The sequence below is a fragment of the Sus scrofa genome, chromosome 5 (genome assembly GCF_054392235.1).
Source record: "Sus scrofa isolate SSC_HxYL_T2T_F1_AM1 chromosome 5, Sscrofa_HxYL_maternal_Yorkshire_Landrace_v2.0, whole genome shotgun sequence".
Lineage (NCBI taxonomy): Eukaryota > Metazoa > Chordata > Mammalia > Artiodactyla > Suidae > Sus > Sus scrofa.
The window spans coordinates 72,802,769-72,819,691 of record NC_139387.1 but is presented as its reverse complement, the minus strand read 5'-3'; the positions used below and the strand labels follow the sequence as shown (position 1 = coordinate 72,819,691).

At 45.1% G+C, this 16,923-nt stretch overlaps 1 protein-coding gene across 2 annotated transcripts in view; it reads left to right on the top strand.

The window, feature by feature from the left end:
- The window catches only part of DYRK4 (dual specificity tyrosine phosphorylation regulated kinase 4), a 54,159-nt gene extending 37,277 nt beyond the window's left edge, over positions 1 to 16,882 (top strand). For both annotated transcript variants that reach the window (XM_084956930.1, XM_084956931.1), the window contains 6 exons: positions 967 to 1,048; positions 5,963 to 6,135; positions 9,134 to 9,194; positions 12,545 to 12,674; positions 15,637 to 15,812; positions 16,497 to 16,882. In XM_084956930.1, coding sequence (XP_084813056.1) covers positions 967 to 1,048; positions 5,963 to 6,135; positions 9,134 to 9,194; positions 12,545 to 12,674; positions 15,637 to 15,812; positions 16,497 to 16,741 — 867 coding nt within the window. In that variant the 3' untranslated portion in view covers positions 16,742 to 16,882. The remainder of the gene's footprint in view (positions 1 to 966; positions 1,049 to 5,962; positions 6,136 to 9,133; positions 9,195 to 12,544; positions 12,675 to 15,636; positions 15,813 to 16,496) is intronic.
- Positions 16,883 to 16,923: the final 41 nt, after the last annotated feature.

Sequence of the window (16,923 nt, the reverse complement as noted above, 5' to 3'; positions counted from 1 at the left end):
CTTCTGGCTAATACCAATATTCTTTAGAAAAGGTACCGTGGACTGGTCGGTCCTTTGTTAGTTTGTGGTGCCAGCAGCTTCAGACCGGGCTTGGAATGCCATATGGAGAATGTTAAGGGACTCTGGAAGCAGTCAAATCACTGGATATTCCTGGCCGTCCATCTGCTGCTGAGATCCTTGGAACTATGCTTAGGACTTACTCTTCCAGCCCCAGGTGGTCCCCTCCCACGCTCTGAGAGGAGAGCCCTAGAGAGTTCTGCCTTGTCAGCCAGGACCCTTCCCGAACCCCTGCCTTCACATTTCCCCCAAGGCAGTATTAGAATCACAGTGCCAATCAAATCGTTGGTTTTTCTTTTGGGGGGGAGGGGGTGTCTTTTACTATCATAGCAGAATATTAGTGAGGCACTTACTAGAAACATCAAAGTCAGTCAGTGATATTTCTAATGCCTCATGCAACCAGGGTGTAGAACCAGGTGCCAGGGATATAAAAAATAACCTCAGGGAGTTCCCGTGGTGGCAATGGGATTGGTGGCATTTCTGCAGTGCCAGGACACAGGTTGCATCCCCAACCCTGGCACAGTGGGTTAGATCTGGCTTTGCCGTAGCCGCGGCTCAGATCTGATCCCTGGCCTGAGAACTCCCTATGCCTTGGGGCAGCCAAGAATGCTGAAGAAAGAAAGAAAGAAACTCAGTCTTCAGGAGGTGCAGTCTACATGGGAATGGAAGCAACATACATGCAAAGACATACTGCCAAGCAGCACATGCTGAGTCCAGACAAGAGGCACGGCCCACAGTGGCATGGGAAGGCAGAGGATGGAGAACGGGGGGCTTTGGAGATGTGGGAGGGTCCACCTGGAGGTGGTTGCATTTAGACTAGGACCGGGTCCTGGGGGATGGGCGGCGATTAGGTATATAGGGTGTCTGGGGCAACAGGATTAAAATTTGATGTGTCTCTCTTCTCTCTAGGAGAATATAGTGTTATACCAAAAGGGCCAAGTCACTGTTAAAGTCATTGACTTCGGATCAAGCTGTTATGAACACCAGAAAGGTAGGGCCATTCTAGTCCCTTGGATTGAATTTCTCTATTGCGATTTCTTTCCTTTACTGAAATGAATGGTTCACACCCAAGGTCACCTGGGGTCTAGTCCGGGCTCAGCCATAGCAATTGCTGATATGATTTGGAACAAGCTGTTTCATGTCTCTGAAACAGAGGTTGGCTCAAGTACCATAAGGCTCCTTTGCTGCTCTCATACCCTAGGGATTTGGAGTTATCCAAGAATATTGGGCCCCGAAACTAACAGGGAGTTCCCGTTGGGGCTCAGCAGAAGCGAATCTGACTAGTATGCATAAGGATGCAGGTTTGATCTCTGCCCTCACTCAATGGGTTACGGATCCCGTATTGCTGTGAGCTGTGGTATAGGCTGCAAATGTGGCTCGGATCCTGTGTTGCTGTGGCTGTGGTGTAGGCTGGTAGCTGCAGCTCTGATTCGACCCCCAGCCTGGGAACTTCCATATGCCGCAGGTGCGGCCCTAAAAAGACAAAAAAACGAAACAAAACAAAACCCTAACTAGATGTGCATCTAAGTCACCCGAGGCCCCTGAAAAATCATCGCTTCCGCGGCCTGACCCCAGAGATACCAGATCAGAATTTCTGGCGGAGGACCCAGGAGTCTACACTTTAGAAAACACAGGCATTCTAAAGTTGGGCATTCACAGCCCTAGGTTCTCCAGACTTTGTATTTTTCTCAAGCTAGAATCCAGAAAGCAGTCCTGGTATTTGTACAGCCGTCACTGAACTTGATGTAAGAGCCTTTTCTTTTGGCTTTTACGAAGTTTAATGTTGAGAACACAAACATTTGTTGAGTATCTGCTATGTGTCGGTCACTGTCTTGGATACTAGACAAAAAAAAATGAGCATTTCCTCTCCTCAGATTGCTTACAGCCTGATGGAGGAGACAGGAAGGTAAAAAGATAACGTGACAGATGCAAGGACAAGAGAGATTTACAGGCTGTGCTATGGGCGCAGGAAAGAGGGGCTTTGGGGCCAGCTTTCACGTGGCAGTGTGTCAAAGGAAGCTCCCTGGGACTGAAGAGAATACCAGACTACTAGGTGGATAGTCCCATATATTTTCCAGAACCACTCTGGAAGACTTATCTTTTTGTATATGAATGCCATAAGAAATTCCAGCTAGAAAACAGTATTTCTCCCACAAAGAACTCATATGCTTTCTCTCCTCAGAGACAAAAGCTCTATAACCTATTAACATTTATCTTGGCTGCCAGGGGCTCAGAACTGAATTTTTAATGATCTCATCCTTGCATGTCCCCCTTTTATATTTTCTGACTTCCTTTGATCTTTATATTAACCATTGAGACTGTGGAGGGTATGAATACTCAACTTGAACTGCCTGAATTCAATTCCCAGCTCTGCCACGTATAGCTGAGTGACCTTGGGGATTTATTTCATCTCTGTAGGCCTCAGTTTCCCCGTTTTATTTTATTTTTATTTTTATTTTTATTTATTTTGCTTTTTAGGGCCGCACCCGGAGCATATGGAGGTTCCCAGGCTAGGGGTCTAATCGGAGCTGTAGCCGCCAGCCTCTGCCACAGCAACAGCAACACAGGATCTGAGCCTCGTCTGTGACCTACACCACACAGCTCAGGGCAACGCCAGATCCTTAGCCCACTGAGCGAGGCCAGGGATCGAACCCACAACCTCATGGTTCCTAGTCGGATTCGTTTCCTCTGAGCCACGATGGGAACTCCTTCAGTTTCCTCATTTTAAAATAGGGACAGTAGTGGAGTTTCCATGTGGTTCAGTGGGTTAAGGATCCAGTGTTGTCACAGCAGGGTCTCTGCTTACTGCTGTGGTGTGGGTTTGATACCTGGCCCAGGAACTTCCGAATGCTGCAAGTGTGGCCAAAACCAAAATAAAATAAAATAAAATAAAATAAAATGGGGATGATGATAACTCCTGACTCACAGGGTTGTTGTAAGGATTGAGAGAGTTAATCAGGGAGTTCCCGTTGTAGCTCAGTGGGTTATGAACCTGACTAATATCCATGAGGATGCAGGTTTGATCCCTGGCCTTTCTCAGTGGGTTAAGGATCCAGCGTTGCTGTGAGCTGTGGTGTAGGCCAGGAGCTGCAGCTCCAGTTTAACCCCTAGCCTGCAACCTTCCATATGCCCCAAAAAGCAAACAAAACAAAACAAAAAAAGGAAAGAAAGGGTTAATCAGTATCAAGCACTTGGACTGGTGCCTGGCATATGGTACATGTCATGTGCATAAATCCATTAAATCCACTTTAATGGAAATTAAAGTGGAAACTATTCTCATATTCGTTTATTTGACCTTTGATATAATTTAGTTTCAAGTGTACAACATAATGATTTGATATCTGCATGCATTTATGGAATGATCGCCATGATAGGTTTAATTACCATCCGTCCCCATACAAAGTTATTGCTTTATATTGTATGTTACATCTCCGTGGCTTATTTACTTTAGAACTCTTCAAACCCAAGGTCATAGCTCTCGATCCCCTTCACCCACGTCACTCATCCCCACCTCCACCCCTTCCCTCTGGTGAACACCAGGTGGTTCTCTGTCTCTGTGAATCTGTTTCTGTTTTGTTTTCTTTGTTCATTTTTTTTTTAAATTCCATATATAAGTGAAATCATACTGTACTTATCTTTTTCTGTTAAATCCATTTTTAAAAACTAGGAGTTCCCACTGTGGTACAGTGGATGAAGAACCCACCTACAGTGGCTGGGGTCCCCGTGGAGGCAAAGGTTTGATCCTCAGCCCAGCGCAGTGGGTTAAAGGATCCAGCATTGCGACAGCTGTGGTGTAGGTGGCAGCTGCAATTTGGATTCAGTCCCTGGCCCAGAAACTTCCATATGCCATAGGTGCAACCATAAAAAAATTTTTTAATTAAAGAAATTAAAAAAAACCACTATCCTATATGTTTGTACTTCAATTGCAAAATGCCTTAAGCCCATTTTTGGAAGCAGAAAGGGTATAAAAGTCATTTTTATTAAATCTTTGTTTTAGATCACAAAATTATTACATCCTTGGAGTTCCTGTTGTGGCTCAGCAGAAATGAATCTGACTAGCATCCATGAGGATGCAGGTTCAATCCCTGGCCTTGCTCAGCAGGTTAAGGATCTGGTGTTGCTGTGAGCTGTGGTGTAGGTTGCAGATGCGGCTTGGATCCCAAGTTGCTGTGGCTGTGGTGTAGGCCAGTGGCCACAACTCCAATTCGACCCCTAGCCTGGGAACCTCCATATGCTGTGGATGTGGCCCAAAAAAGACAAAAAAAAAAAAATTGCTACAACCTTACTGTAACCCATTCAAACACCAAAGAAGTGACTACAGAATCCCTGCTCTGCCCCCATCTAGGTAACCAATTAGCAGTGTAGAGAAATAACTATAATGCCCCATTTCTCCAACTTTCATCTCATCTGTAAAATCTAGGCTGCCTACAATACTGTCTTCTGTACCTCCACGTCTGCCAAGGTTTTGCTGAGCTTTTCTTTCTATCCTTTACATTATGCAGCACATGCACATGATATATGAATATACATTTTACCTTATTTTATTTTATTTTTTTAGGGCCATGCCCTCGGCATGCAGAAGTTCCCAGGGCAGGGATTGAACCTGAGTCCTAACAGTGACAACGCCAAATCCTTCACTGCCATGCTACCAGGGGACTCCTACTTTTTAAAATTATGCATTTTGCATGCTTCTTTTTCAATTTTTTTTTTTTTTTTTTTTGTCTTTTGTCTTTTTTGCTGTTGTTGTTATTGTTGCTATTTCTTGGGCCGCTCCCGCGGCATATGGAGGTTCCCAGGCTAGGGGTCGAATCGGAGCTGTAGCCACCGGCCTATGCCAGAGCCACAGCAACTCAGAATCCGAGCCGCGTCTGCAACCTACACCACAGCTCACGGCAACGCCGGATCGTTAACCCACTGAGCAAGGGCAGGGATCGAACCCGCAACCTCATGGTTCCTAGTCGGATTCGTTAACCACTGCGCCACGACGGGAACTCTATTCTTTTTCAATTTTGATATACTGCTTCCCTTGCCAAATCACAATACTTTCAGATGTCTACTCCCAAATTTAATTGTACAGTCTGAAAACTTGGCTTTATTATTAGTCTTATGCTTCCTTCTGATAAATCGTGTTGGACAAATTTACTTTCCTAGAACAATGCTTACTTTAGAGTTTTTTTTTTTTTTTTTTTTTTTTTTTTTTTGGCCATGCCCAAGGCATGTGGAAGTTCTCAGATCAGGGACAGAACCCACACAACAGTGGCGGCCTGAGCCACTACAGTGATAACACTGGATCCTTAACCCGCCACACCATAAGGCGACTCCACTTCCGAGTTCTTTATCAATAACATGAGGATAAAAGGGGGAGGGGGAGGGAGTGAGATGGGCTGGGAGTTTGGGGTTAGTAGATGCAAACTGTTGCATTTGGAGGGGATAAGCAATGAGATCCTGCTGTATAGCACAGGGAACTCTAGTCACTTGTGATGGAACATGATGAAGAATAATATATCTATTACCTATCTGTATATATATAGATAATATATCTATAACTATATCTAGTCACTTGTGATGGAACATGATGGAGGATAATGTGAGAAAAATAATATGACTGGGTCACTTTGCTGAACAGCGGAAATTGACAGAACATTGTAAATCAATTCGAATAGAAAAAATAAAAATCTTAAAAAAAAATAACATGAGGATAACGATCCCTCCATAATAATCAGGTCGCCCTGAGGCTATGAAGAGGTTGGATACAGATGGTGACTCCTAAGTGCTGGTCCCAAAGCCCAGCGGGTGAAGTCCGGGGGCGTCTTAGTTGTTGTCCACCCTCCCGAGAAGCCTCAGGGGAACAGCGTGCTCTGGAGAGGAGGCTTCTACCCAAGGCTTCTCCTCCTTTCCCCTGCAGTCTACACCTACATCCAAAGCCGGTTCTACAGATCCCCGGAGGTGATCCTGGGCCACCCCTACAACATGGCCATTGACATGTGGAGCCTGGGCTGCATCATGGCCGAGCTGTACACGGGCTACCCCCTGTTCGCGGGGGAGAACGAGGTGGAGCAGCTGGCCTGCATCATGGAGGTGAGGGGGGCAGGCTGCGCGCCAGACGCCGAGCTCAGCATCCGCAACCTCCGCCGTCAGCTGCCGGGCCCGTGGACTCGCTGCAGGACAGTGGCCTGTGTCCTTTTTTTGGGGGGGGGGGTTGGAGATTTTGAAATGATGTACACTTTTGAGTTGACATCTCACATTTTTATCATAAATGTAAGTAGTTGCAAAGGATGTGATTTCCAGCAAATTGACATTTTTATGAACAAAAAATGAACAGTGACATTTTCAGTAGTGAATAGTGACATTTTCAATAGTGAATAGTGACATTTTTCAAACACAACTCTGTACCCATCTTTTGGATACATTCAAAAGAATCTCAAAACCAGAGTGACACAACACCCATTGAGATCTATATGCTGTTCCGTCATTAGTTACCCTCTTAACTTTCTGGAAAGACTACCTCCCAGTGAAAACATTTTACCAAGACTCTCGTATGATTATTATGCCTACTATTCTTTTTTTTTTTTTTTGTCTTTTGTCTTTTCAGGGCCACACCCAAGGCACATGGTGTTTCCCAGGCTAGGGGTTGAACCGGAGCTACAGCTGCTGGCCTGCACCACAGCCACAGCAACTCCAGATCTGAGCCGTGTCTGCGACCTACACCACAGCTCACAGCAATGCCAGATCCTTAACCCACTGATCAAGGCCAGGGATTGAACCCGCAACCTCATGGTTCCTAGTCAGATTAGTTTCCACTTCACCACCACGGAAACTCCAACTATTCTTTTACTTAAAGCCATCTTGCTTTGAAGCTAAAGTAGACAAAAGAGAAGACAATCCTAAAAATTGGAAATTTCATATGTTAGCATTTTCCCAGTGAAGAAGGATATTTTGACTGTGATGCTGAACGTCTTTTCATGTGTTTCTGGCCATCGGTATGTTGTCTGTTTAGAGCTTCTGCCCATTTTTTGATGGGGTTGTTTGTTTTTTTGGTATGGAGCTGCAGAAGGTGTTTATAAATTTTGGAGATTAATCACTTGTCAGTCACTTCACTCGCAAATATTCTCCCATTCTGTGTGTTGTCTTTGTTTTGTTTAGGGTTTCCTTTGCTGTGAAGAAACTTGTAACTTTATTTAAGTCCCATTTGTTTATTTTTGTTTTTATCGTCACTACTCCAGGAAGTGGATCTGAGAAGATATTGCTGTGGTTTATGTCGGAGAGTGTTTGACCTATGTTTTCCTCTAAGAATTTTATAGTGTCTTGTCTTATATCTAGGTCTTTAATCCATTTTATTTTTGTGTATGGTGTTAGGAAGCGTTCTAATTTCATTCTTTTTACATGTGGCTGTCCAGTTTGCCCAGCACCACTTGTTGAAGGGACCGTCTTTTCTCCATTGTATATTCTTGTCTGATTTGTCATAGATTAGTTGACTGTAGATGCGTGGGTTTAATTCTGGGCTTTCTGTCCTGTTCCACTGATCTATATTTCTGTTAAAGATATTTTGACTGTGAATAAGGATATAGCTAATCTCTCCCTCCTTCCTTCCCTCTCTCTCTCTCTACCTATCCATCACCCCAAATTTCTACTTTCTAGATTGCCTTAAAGTCAAAGATGATTGGAGAGATACATACATCCTTGAGAATTATTAAATATATAGAGATTCACCTCATGGTTGAAATTGATAATAAAGTATTAAAATAACTTAGGTAATAGTAGCTATAAAGGATAGCTGTGGTGGGATAAACACTGACCCGGGGGTCCGTCAGCCTGGAGGCTTATCCTGATTCTTCTCTTTGGCCAGTCACTCCCCTGCCCTGAATCTCTGTAAAATGAGGGGCCCAGAGTCCATGGCTTCTAAGGCTGATGGTGGACCATTTAATGAAGCAGCCCCGGACCACTGCTGCTTCCAGTGCTGAGGAGAATGGGGCTGTGGGATTTGGGGAACAGTTCCTACTGCCCCAGAGCTGATTCAGCTTCCTCCTGACCTCAGTCAATGAGGCAGAGGAGCAGGAGGGAAGGGTCACATAGGGACGTGGCTGGGAGCCCAGCTGCAAGGACGGCCCTGGGCTGAGGCGAACACCTGTCCTTCCCCTCTCTCTGTGCAGCTTATAGGTTACAATGGGGAAAGTGCCACAGTTTTCTTCTAGAAGGTATATTGTCATTTTGTGGTTTGATGCCCATCTGGTGATTTCCATCTCCCCCTGTTCTCCTTCCTTCCCATCCCCCCCCCCAGCTGGGATATGTCACCCCTTAATTATGGGTGGTCAGCAGGTACACGGGTTTATTCATCCTGCCGGTGAGATTTGCCTGCCATCAAGAGTGGCTGCCTAGTTGGTGCAGATGCCTGTTTAGAACAGTGTGGGAGGAGTTCCTGTTGTGCCTCAGGGAGTTAAGAATCCGACTAGTATCCATGAGGATGTGAGTTTGTTCCCTGGCCTCGCTCAGTGGGTCAAGGATCTGGTGTTGCCGTGAACTTTGGTGTAGGTCACAGACACGGCTCAGATCCCGAGTTGCTGTGGCTGTGGTATAGACCGGCAGCTAAGAAGAAAAAAAAAAAAAAGAAAAAAAAAAGGAGTTCCCGTCGTGGCGCAGTGGTTAACGAATCCGACTAGGAACTATGAGGCTGTGGGTTCGATCCCTGCCCTTGCTCAGTGGGTTAACGATCCGGCGTTGCCGTGAGCTGTGGTGTAGGTTGCAGACGCGGCTCGGATCCCGCGTTGCTGTGGCTCTGGTGTAGGCCGGTGGCTACAGCTCCGATTGGACCCCTAGCCTGGGAATCTCCATATGCCGCGGGAGCGGCCCAAGAAATAGCAAAAAAAAAAAAGAGCAGTGTGGGCGATATGGATGCTCAGGATACTGAAAAGGCCGTGGAATAAGGGTCAAGGCCCAGGGCCTGCTCTGCCACTGGCTTGAGAGCACCACTTAACATCCCGGGTCTTTATCTCTGGAGGCAGCGTTTGGCCAAAGTGCCACCCCACCCTAGCAGTCCTGGCTCCAGGAGAGTGAACCCACTGCTTTGTCCTTGTTGCAGGTGCTAGGCCTGCCGCCAACCCGCTTCATCCAGACGGCCTCCAGGAGACAGACGTTCTTTGGTGAGTCCTAGGTCTGACCGACCGTCTTGTTCCCACTGTGGCTGATTAGATTTCACAGCCCTTTAAGACACCTTTCTAGGCTAAACCCCATTTGATGCTCTTCCACTTGGCCCCACCCCAAAAGACAGGCTGTGCTTAGGAGTTGCTTTCAGAAAAGTGACAGGATGCTGAGAAGTGGTACCCAGTGCATGCCGGAGGTGGGTTGGGGGAGTCATGCAGGGATGAGGTCTTGGCAGTGAAAATGTGCAGGATCCTGAGAATGATCAGGTGCCTGCTCAGAAGATCTGTCAGCAGCTCTTAAAACCCCAAAAGATTACAATTCCACCCTCTTCTATAAACTCTGTCTCCCCAAGCAGCTTGTCTGTCTGTTCACACTATGCACTGTGCAGGGAAATCAAAGATCAGAAGTTACTTTGCAAGAATAGTGGGAAATTCTATTGCTACATTCTCTCATTAGTGGAGCCTTATTTTTTCCCTGCCAAAATTCTCATGATGCCCCAGTCCCTTTACTACTCCAGGTTCATTGCTACTTTGGTTTAGAATAGATAAGCAAGGGCCCTCAGGACAGCGTTGCTGTGGGTGGGCTGTGGCTTGCCGATTATGTTTAGGAATCTGCCTCCTTGCTAGAACGAAGCCCTCTCCACGGTCCCCATGCAAGCTCACCCCCACCATCACAATTCCCAGGCTCTGGATTTTATGATCCCCTGCCTTTCCAGCCGAGTGGTGCGGTCCAGGATGCACAGGTGGATCAACAAGGTCCCACAGAGGCAGGCTTCCAGGCCACTATACAGCCGAAGATGGAGTTAGTCCCAGATCTAAAATCCCTCTAAAGAACCATAGGAAGATAAGGTAGCCCATGTAGAAAAATCCACTCTGGCCCTCCGGAAGTGACCTTTTAACCTCAAATATTCTTTTCCCATTCAGCCTAGATTTCGAAGGATTTGGGGAAAGGCAAGTAGGAACATTGGGGTTCCCTCCTGCTAGACAAAGACATTGTGGGATGAGTCACATCTTGAAAAGAGATGTGTACTTCAGGGATCAAAAGGAAGGGCATACAGGGCACTTTGGTAAGTGGGTACCAAAGACATCCATATGTCCATTTCATAGAGGGCCTGTCTTTTATCACCAGCACTGGGCTGCAGAATAGTGATGAGGTTTCGGTAAGAAAGGACTTTACTGGAACCAGCAGACTGTTTAGTGTTTCCCAAACTTCATCTGATTATAAGAATCACTTGGAAAAAAAAAAAAAAAAGAATCACTTGGGGAGTTCCCGTCATGGCTCAGTGGTTAATGAATCCGACTAGGAACCATGAGGTTGCGGGTTCAATCCCTGGTCTCCCTCAGCAGGTTAAGGATCTGGCGTTACCATGAGCTGTGGTGTAGGTCGCAGACGCGGCTTGGATCCCATGTTGCTGTGGCCGTGGTGTAGGCTGGCAGCTATAGCTCCCATTAGACCCCTAGCCTGGGAACCTCCATATGCTGCAGGAGTGGCCCTAGAAAAGGCAAAAAAAAAAAAAAAAAAAAAAAAAAAAAAAATCGCTTGGGGAGTTCCCACTGTGGCTAAGCAGGTTAAGGACCTGATGTTGTCTCTATGAGAATGCAGGTTTGATCCCTGGCCTCTTTCAGTGGGTTAAGGATCCCGTGTTGCTACGAGTTGTGGCATAGGTTGAAAATGCTGCTTAGATCTATTGTTGCACCTCTGATTGGACCCCAGCCCGGAATTTCCATATGCTGCAAATGCGGCTGTAAGAAAAAAAAAAAAAAAAAGAAGAATTTGGGTTCTTGGCAAAAATGCTAATTCCCATAATTCTCTTGTATAATCTATGATAGAGTAGGTTTGGGGTGGAACCCAGGAGTCTGTTTTTTACAACAGCGCCTTGTAATTCTTATGAGGAGGTGAGTTTGGGAAACATGATGTCCACTTCGGTTCTTGGCTGTCCCTTCTCCAGGTCTGGACTGCCAACAGACCCTCCGCCCCAGCCATTCCTAGTTAATACCCTTCATTAGCAGCAAAGGGATGTTGCTTCGGGGGCTGTGAGATATGTAAGTGCCCTGGGCGCTAGAAGGAAAAATGAGGTATTGGGGTGGATCAGAGAGCTGGGGAAAGGATGACTGTAGGAGCTATGTTATTTGTAAGCCATGAGCCTGATTCTTCTTGGGTCATTTGTGAAAGACAATACAGGATAAACTGGGCTCACTGGTACCACAATCAGAAAGCAAGTGGGCATTTGTATGCGTTCATAGGACTTATTTCCTATGCGGTAACCCTCAGCCCATTTTTATCTTATAAACAGACGGATACCTGTGTATGGATATACACACATACACACATTCATGGGCTCTTCCAGGAATTCAGTAAGAAGTGTTCTGTTGGATGCCCCGCAAATTGCATTGATTGCAACAATAATTAGAAGCATTCATTATGTACCTTCTAGAATATCCATTATATGAAATTTGGTTTTTGTGAGATTTCTACTGTGTGAATGTATAAATTGTTTGTGTATATATACCCATCGACCCACTTCCATGCAGATTTACAAGGTGCGAGCATAAGTAGTCAGCTTTCTGAACACGTTCACCAGGACCTAGAGGCCCAAATGAGTGGCCCTGCCTTCATAGCATTGCACTAAGCATTCTTGGGCCACCTTTGGAGCTGTCTGGAGGGCTTCTTTTCAGCAATGACTGATCATTTATTTGGTGAGGGCTTTCATCAGTGGAAATGGCTGAAGAAAGTCAGTCCAAGCTGTGTCTTAAGCAACCAACCAAGTTTGATCTTTCCAATCATGGCCAAAATGTTTATGTGACTTAAAGTTGCATGAGATTAATTTTCTTGTGTTGCATGTACCTGAGCTCTGAAACCAAGTTTTTCTCCCAAAATGACTTTCTTGTTATTCCCTATGGGTGTCCCAAATGCTCAGGTTTTGGGGTTAATGAGGAAGGAACAAAGGGCATAGATAACCCAAGAATGGACAGTATGTTTTTATCACTTCAGATTTATTTTTATCATCATCATCATCATGATAATTATCATTATTATTTTCAATTAGTTACTGTTAAACCATTGAAAACTGTTTATTGACTCAGGCAGGAGGCAGTGGGAAGGAGGCTCAAAACATACCAAATAGGAGGGAAAGTTGTTTGTAAAAGCAAATTATGTTCATTGGATAATTTGCACATGGTTATTTCAAACTGATGGAGGTTGTGAGTGTGTTTGGGGGAGGAGAGAGGGGACAGCGCGTGTGAATGCTGCAGAGTCCCCTCTGAGAAGCATTGTGGTTGAATGAACAGCTGTGATGTGACCGATGCCTCTTGACACCTGGAACTAAACCCAGAATGTTGTATCTCTAAAGATTCCAAAGGTTTTCCTAAAAATATAACCAACAACAGGGGGAAAAAAAGATACCCGGATTCCAAGGATCTCACGATGGTGCTGAAAACCTACGACACCAGCTTCCTGGACTTTCTCAGAAGGTGTTTGGTGTGAGTTTGCCAGGGTGTCTTTGCCTCTGGGTTTCCTCTTAAATACTTTACTTTCCCACATGTTTGCTGGTGAAAGGCTGGGACCGGGCTGGGGGGCAGTTATAAAACATAATCAACATGGACCATAGAGCTTTAGATTCTACAAGATGCTTTCCCACCTGTTGCCTAAATTCTTTTGTGTTAAGGAGTTGGGGGAAGGGTTATCTAATTTGGCGGGGGGTGGGGGGAAGGCTGCACCTGGGGCATGTAGAAGTTCCCACGCCAGGGATCGAACTCACGTCACAGCGGTGACAAACACCGGGCCCTTAACTGCTAGAGAATTCCGGGGAAGGGTGATCTAGAACCATTTATTATGTACAGCTTCTTAGAATCTGTACGCATACTTTGAATCTTAGAAATTAGATTCTGTATTTCAGTCAAGTCATAGTTTAAAAAAATAACAGCCCATAAAGCACCTCGAACAGCACCTGGTATTAGAAAGAAAGATATTTAGAAAATACTAGCTGTTATCCCTATTTTAAAGAGGTTATGCAAGTCTGTCTCCACTGAGTGGCATATAGATTAGTCACGTGACATTGGGCAAGTCAGTGTCTTTCTCTGGCCTCAGTTTTTTCTGTAGAGCAGGTTTTTTCCCAAGTTTCCTTCCAGCCATATCAGTTCCATCGTTTGTTAGTTTTGTTTTTTGGGTTTTTTTTTTTTTTTTTTTTTTTTTTTTTGTCTTTTGTCTTCTTAGGGCCAAACCGGCAGTACATGGTGGTCCCCAGGCTAGGGGTCTAATCGGAGCTGTAGCCACCGGCCTACGCCACAGCCATAGCAATGCCAGATCCAAGCTGTGTCTGCAACCTATACCACAGCTCATGGCAATGCTGGATCCTTAACCCACTGAGTGAGGCCAGGGATCAACCTGCAACCTCATGGTTCCTAGTCAGATTTGTTTCTGCTTCGCCATGATGGGAACTCCTGTTTGTTAGTGTTTTTGGAAGACCATATTTTTATGTTCTCTCATTTCTTCCAGTGGGATGGAGTGTTTTACAAAATTCTACTCTTCTGGCTTTTGTGCATCTGGAATTTAGGTACTAGCTCAGAATAGAAACCATCAGGGAACTTTTCCCCGTCGGGGTGGGGAGATCATGCTACCCATCTGAAAAATGGAGCTGGAGAAGGATCCTGTACCCCCTGGTGACCCGCCACCCACCCCAGCCTCTTGCCTAGGCCACAGAATGAATGGACATTAACTAGGGAGAGGAATATTACTGAGACGGTGGTGAGTTATACAGAAACAGCTTAGACCATCCTTTCTGGTGCAAAGGGCTGGTTGGCCACACCTTGCAAAAGGCAGTCAAGCTAATGGGGCATGTTGCTTTCTCAATCTGTATTTGGCTAATTAGCAAATCTTTGGAATAAGAGACTGAAAGTTTGGGGTCAGATTTAATGGAGGTAAATGTAAATTTCTATGTCTAGATATTTTAGGCTAACTCTCGGAGCTCAGGAGAGGAAGTTGTAGCTTAACAGCAGTTCATTTGACAAAGAACTAGGAACTTGAGTTGTTTAGACCTCAATGAATCTAGAATATTAGACTCTGCCATCTTGCTGCAGTTAGGATCTATTCCCAGGACACCAGTCGCTAACAGCTGAGATTTCCTACCTAGGAAGGGATTGATCATACCATGTGATTAATGATTAGTAGTCATGTAAAAATGTCTGCAAATAGTTAAGGAGTTGTAACATAAAAGATGGATTAGTTATCTTGTTCTGCATGATGCCAGTGGATAGAATTTGGACTGGGTCAAACTTACGAGGGTAAAAGTTCCTAAGTGAATTTCGGCTTAATAAAAATGAAGAACTTTTAAAGAATTGGAGTTTTTCAAAACTGGAATAGCTGGTTCTGAGTTAGTGCCTTGTCATTAAAATTACTCAAGAATGGCAAGGCGATTCCGTGATGGGTGTTCAGTCAGATGTGTTTTGTTAGTGCACTAGAAGTTTGGCTGGATTATAACATGGTCCCCGTATGATCTTAATATTCTAGCATTCTATAATAATGTTCTTTGTGATATAGTTGGAGATCCAAATTCATAGTTTGGGAATTGATATTAAGCATCTGTTTGACAGTCTTAGTTTACTAAACCCTAAATCCCACTGGTTTAGATTTTCTATAATATTTCTTGTAAGGGAATTTCTAGAAACTCTGGAAGTCTTGGGCTCCAAGATTTTCCTTACATTTTCCAAAAAGATCATTTTCAGTTGCCTCCAGGTACTTCTATTTATTTCTTTATTTAGTCTTCTTAGGGTTGCACCCAAGGCATATGAAAGTTCCCAGGCTAGAGGTTGAATCAGAGCTGTGGCTGCCAGCCTAGGCCATAGCCACAGCAACGCGGGACCTGAGCAATGTCTGCAACCTACACCATAGCTCATGGCAACCCTGGATCCTTAACCCACTGGGTGAGGCCAGGGATCGAACCTGTGTCCTCATGGTTACTAGTCAGATTCGTTTCATCTGAGCCATGATGGGAACTCTCCAGGTACTTTTAAATTGTATGTCATCATCTCTGCTTTATATCTTTGAGTTACAGCTCAAATGGGTTCTTGGAAAATGAACCACTTTTTCTTTTTGTCTTTTTAGGACCGCACCTGCGGCACATGGAGGTTCCCAGGCTAGGGGTTAAATCAGAACTGCAGCTGCCGGCCTACACCACAGCCACAGCAACGCAGGATCCGAGCAGCATCTGTGACTTGCACCACAGCTCATGGCAATGCTGGATCTTTAACCCACTGAGCGAGGCCAGGTATCGAACCCTCGTCCTCATGACACTAGTCAGGTTTGTCAACTGTTGAGCTACGACGGGAACTCCTGAACCACTTTTCTGATATCTTACTTAGGTTCTTTATTGGGGTCTTTGAAAATACTTCATTATTTAAAAGGGAAATAAAACCCTAACCAGTGCTGGGCTTTGTTGGTGTGTAGCTGGGAGCCTTCTCTTCGCATGACCCCTGACCAGGCCCTCAAGCATGCTTGGATTCACGAGCCGCCAAACCTCAAAGTACGGCCCAGGCTCCAGACCTTGAGGAAAACCAGTCTCTGTTTCCCCTCGGAGTCCAAGAAGGAAAAAGTTCAAGGGCAACATCGCTTGGGCAAAAAAGGTATAGCCCCTCAAAGAGCCAGTCCCAGCTCCATAATCTCGGGATCAGGCATCCCTGGAGGACTGCGCGGCAGTTTCTCCGAGCCCAGCCGTGGTTAGTTCTGCTCCACCACGACTGGCCAGCCATTGCGTAATGGGGGGGTTTTCCTCTTTCAGGAAACTTGGTTCGAGCTGGGTTCTCCTCTCGTTTGCCCCCTCATCATTAGGACTTTCCGTTCCCCTCCTATTTTCAATTCCCTTCTCCTTTCCTTTCAATGTGTCCTCCTCTGCGTGCCCTATAATTACCTTTTGAATTTTTATCAGATTATGGGATTATGCAAGTATCTTTTATAGGCACTGGAGACTCCCGGTTATATACTTGGTTACCAGAGTCAGGTTGCTGGGATTAAATTCTGGCCCTACCATTTACCAGATGTGGGCCCTGGAGCTATTATATTTAACCTCTCTGTGCCTCAGTTTCTCCATTTCTGAGGATAATAGCATCTATTCTCCCTGGTTGCAGGAGGATCAAAGGAATTCGTGAATGTAAAGTGTGTGTAGAATAATCCCTGGCCCACAGAATGTGCTTTATAAATGCATTGTTTTTTATCATTTCAACCAGGGTTTCCCTAAAGTGATCTGTAGCCTAATGGACAGATTGTAATTCACATGTGAACACTTGTTCCTGCTGTCTTCTCTTTGGTAGATATGATCCTCAAAGGAGACACTAAAGATAAAATAAAAGATAATACCACTAAACGGGATCAGAATCCAGGTAATCAGCGGGGCTCTCTCCAGCCCACAGCAGAAGTGATCCAGCTGCCCCATCTAGCAGAAGCTTCCAGAAAGTCAGAGGCAGTTTTGGGGCCGGCAGAGTCCAAGACATCCACGGGACAACAAAACAAAAACTCCTCCCCCAAGAACACAAACATTTTACCACCTATTGTATGACCTGAGTGGAGGGTGTGTCCTGTTCCTTTCCACCAGTGATTTGTATTAGAGACAGTACTTATATTGTACAATATTTAAGATTGTTGCTTTTTAATCATAAAGGTTTGCTTAAAAACAAAACAAAACAAAACAAAAACTCTATCCACATGGCCAGTTGGCTTGATTGGTACTGGGAGGGACTG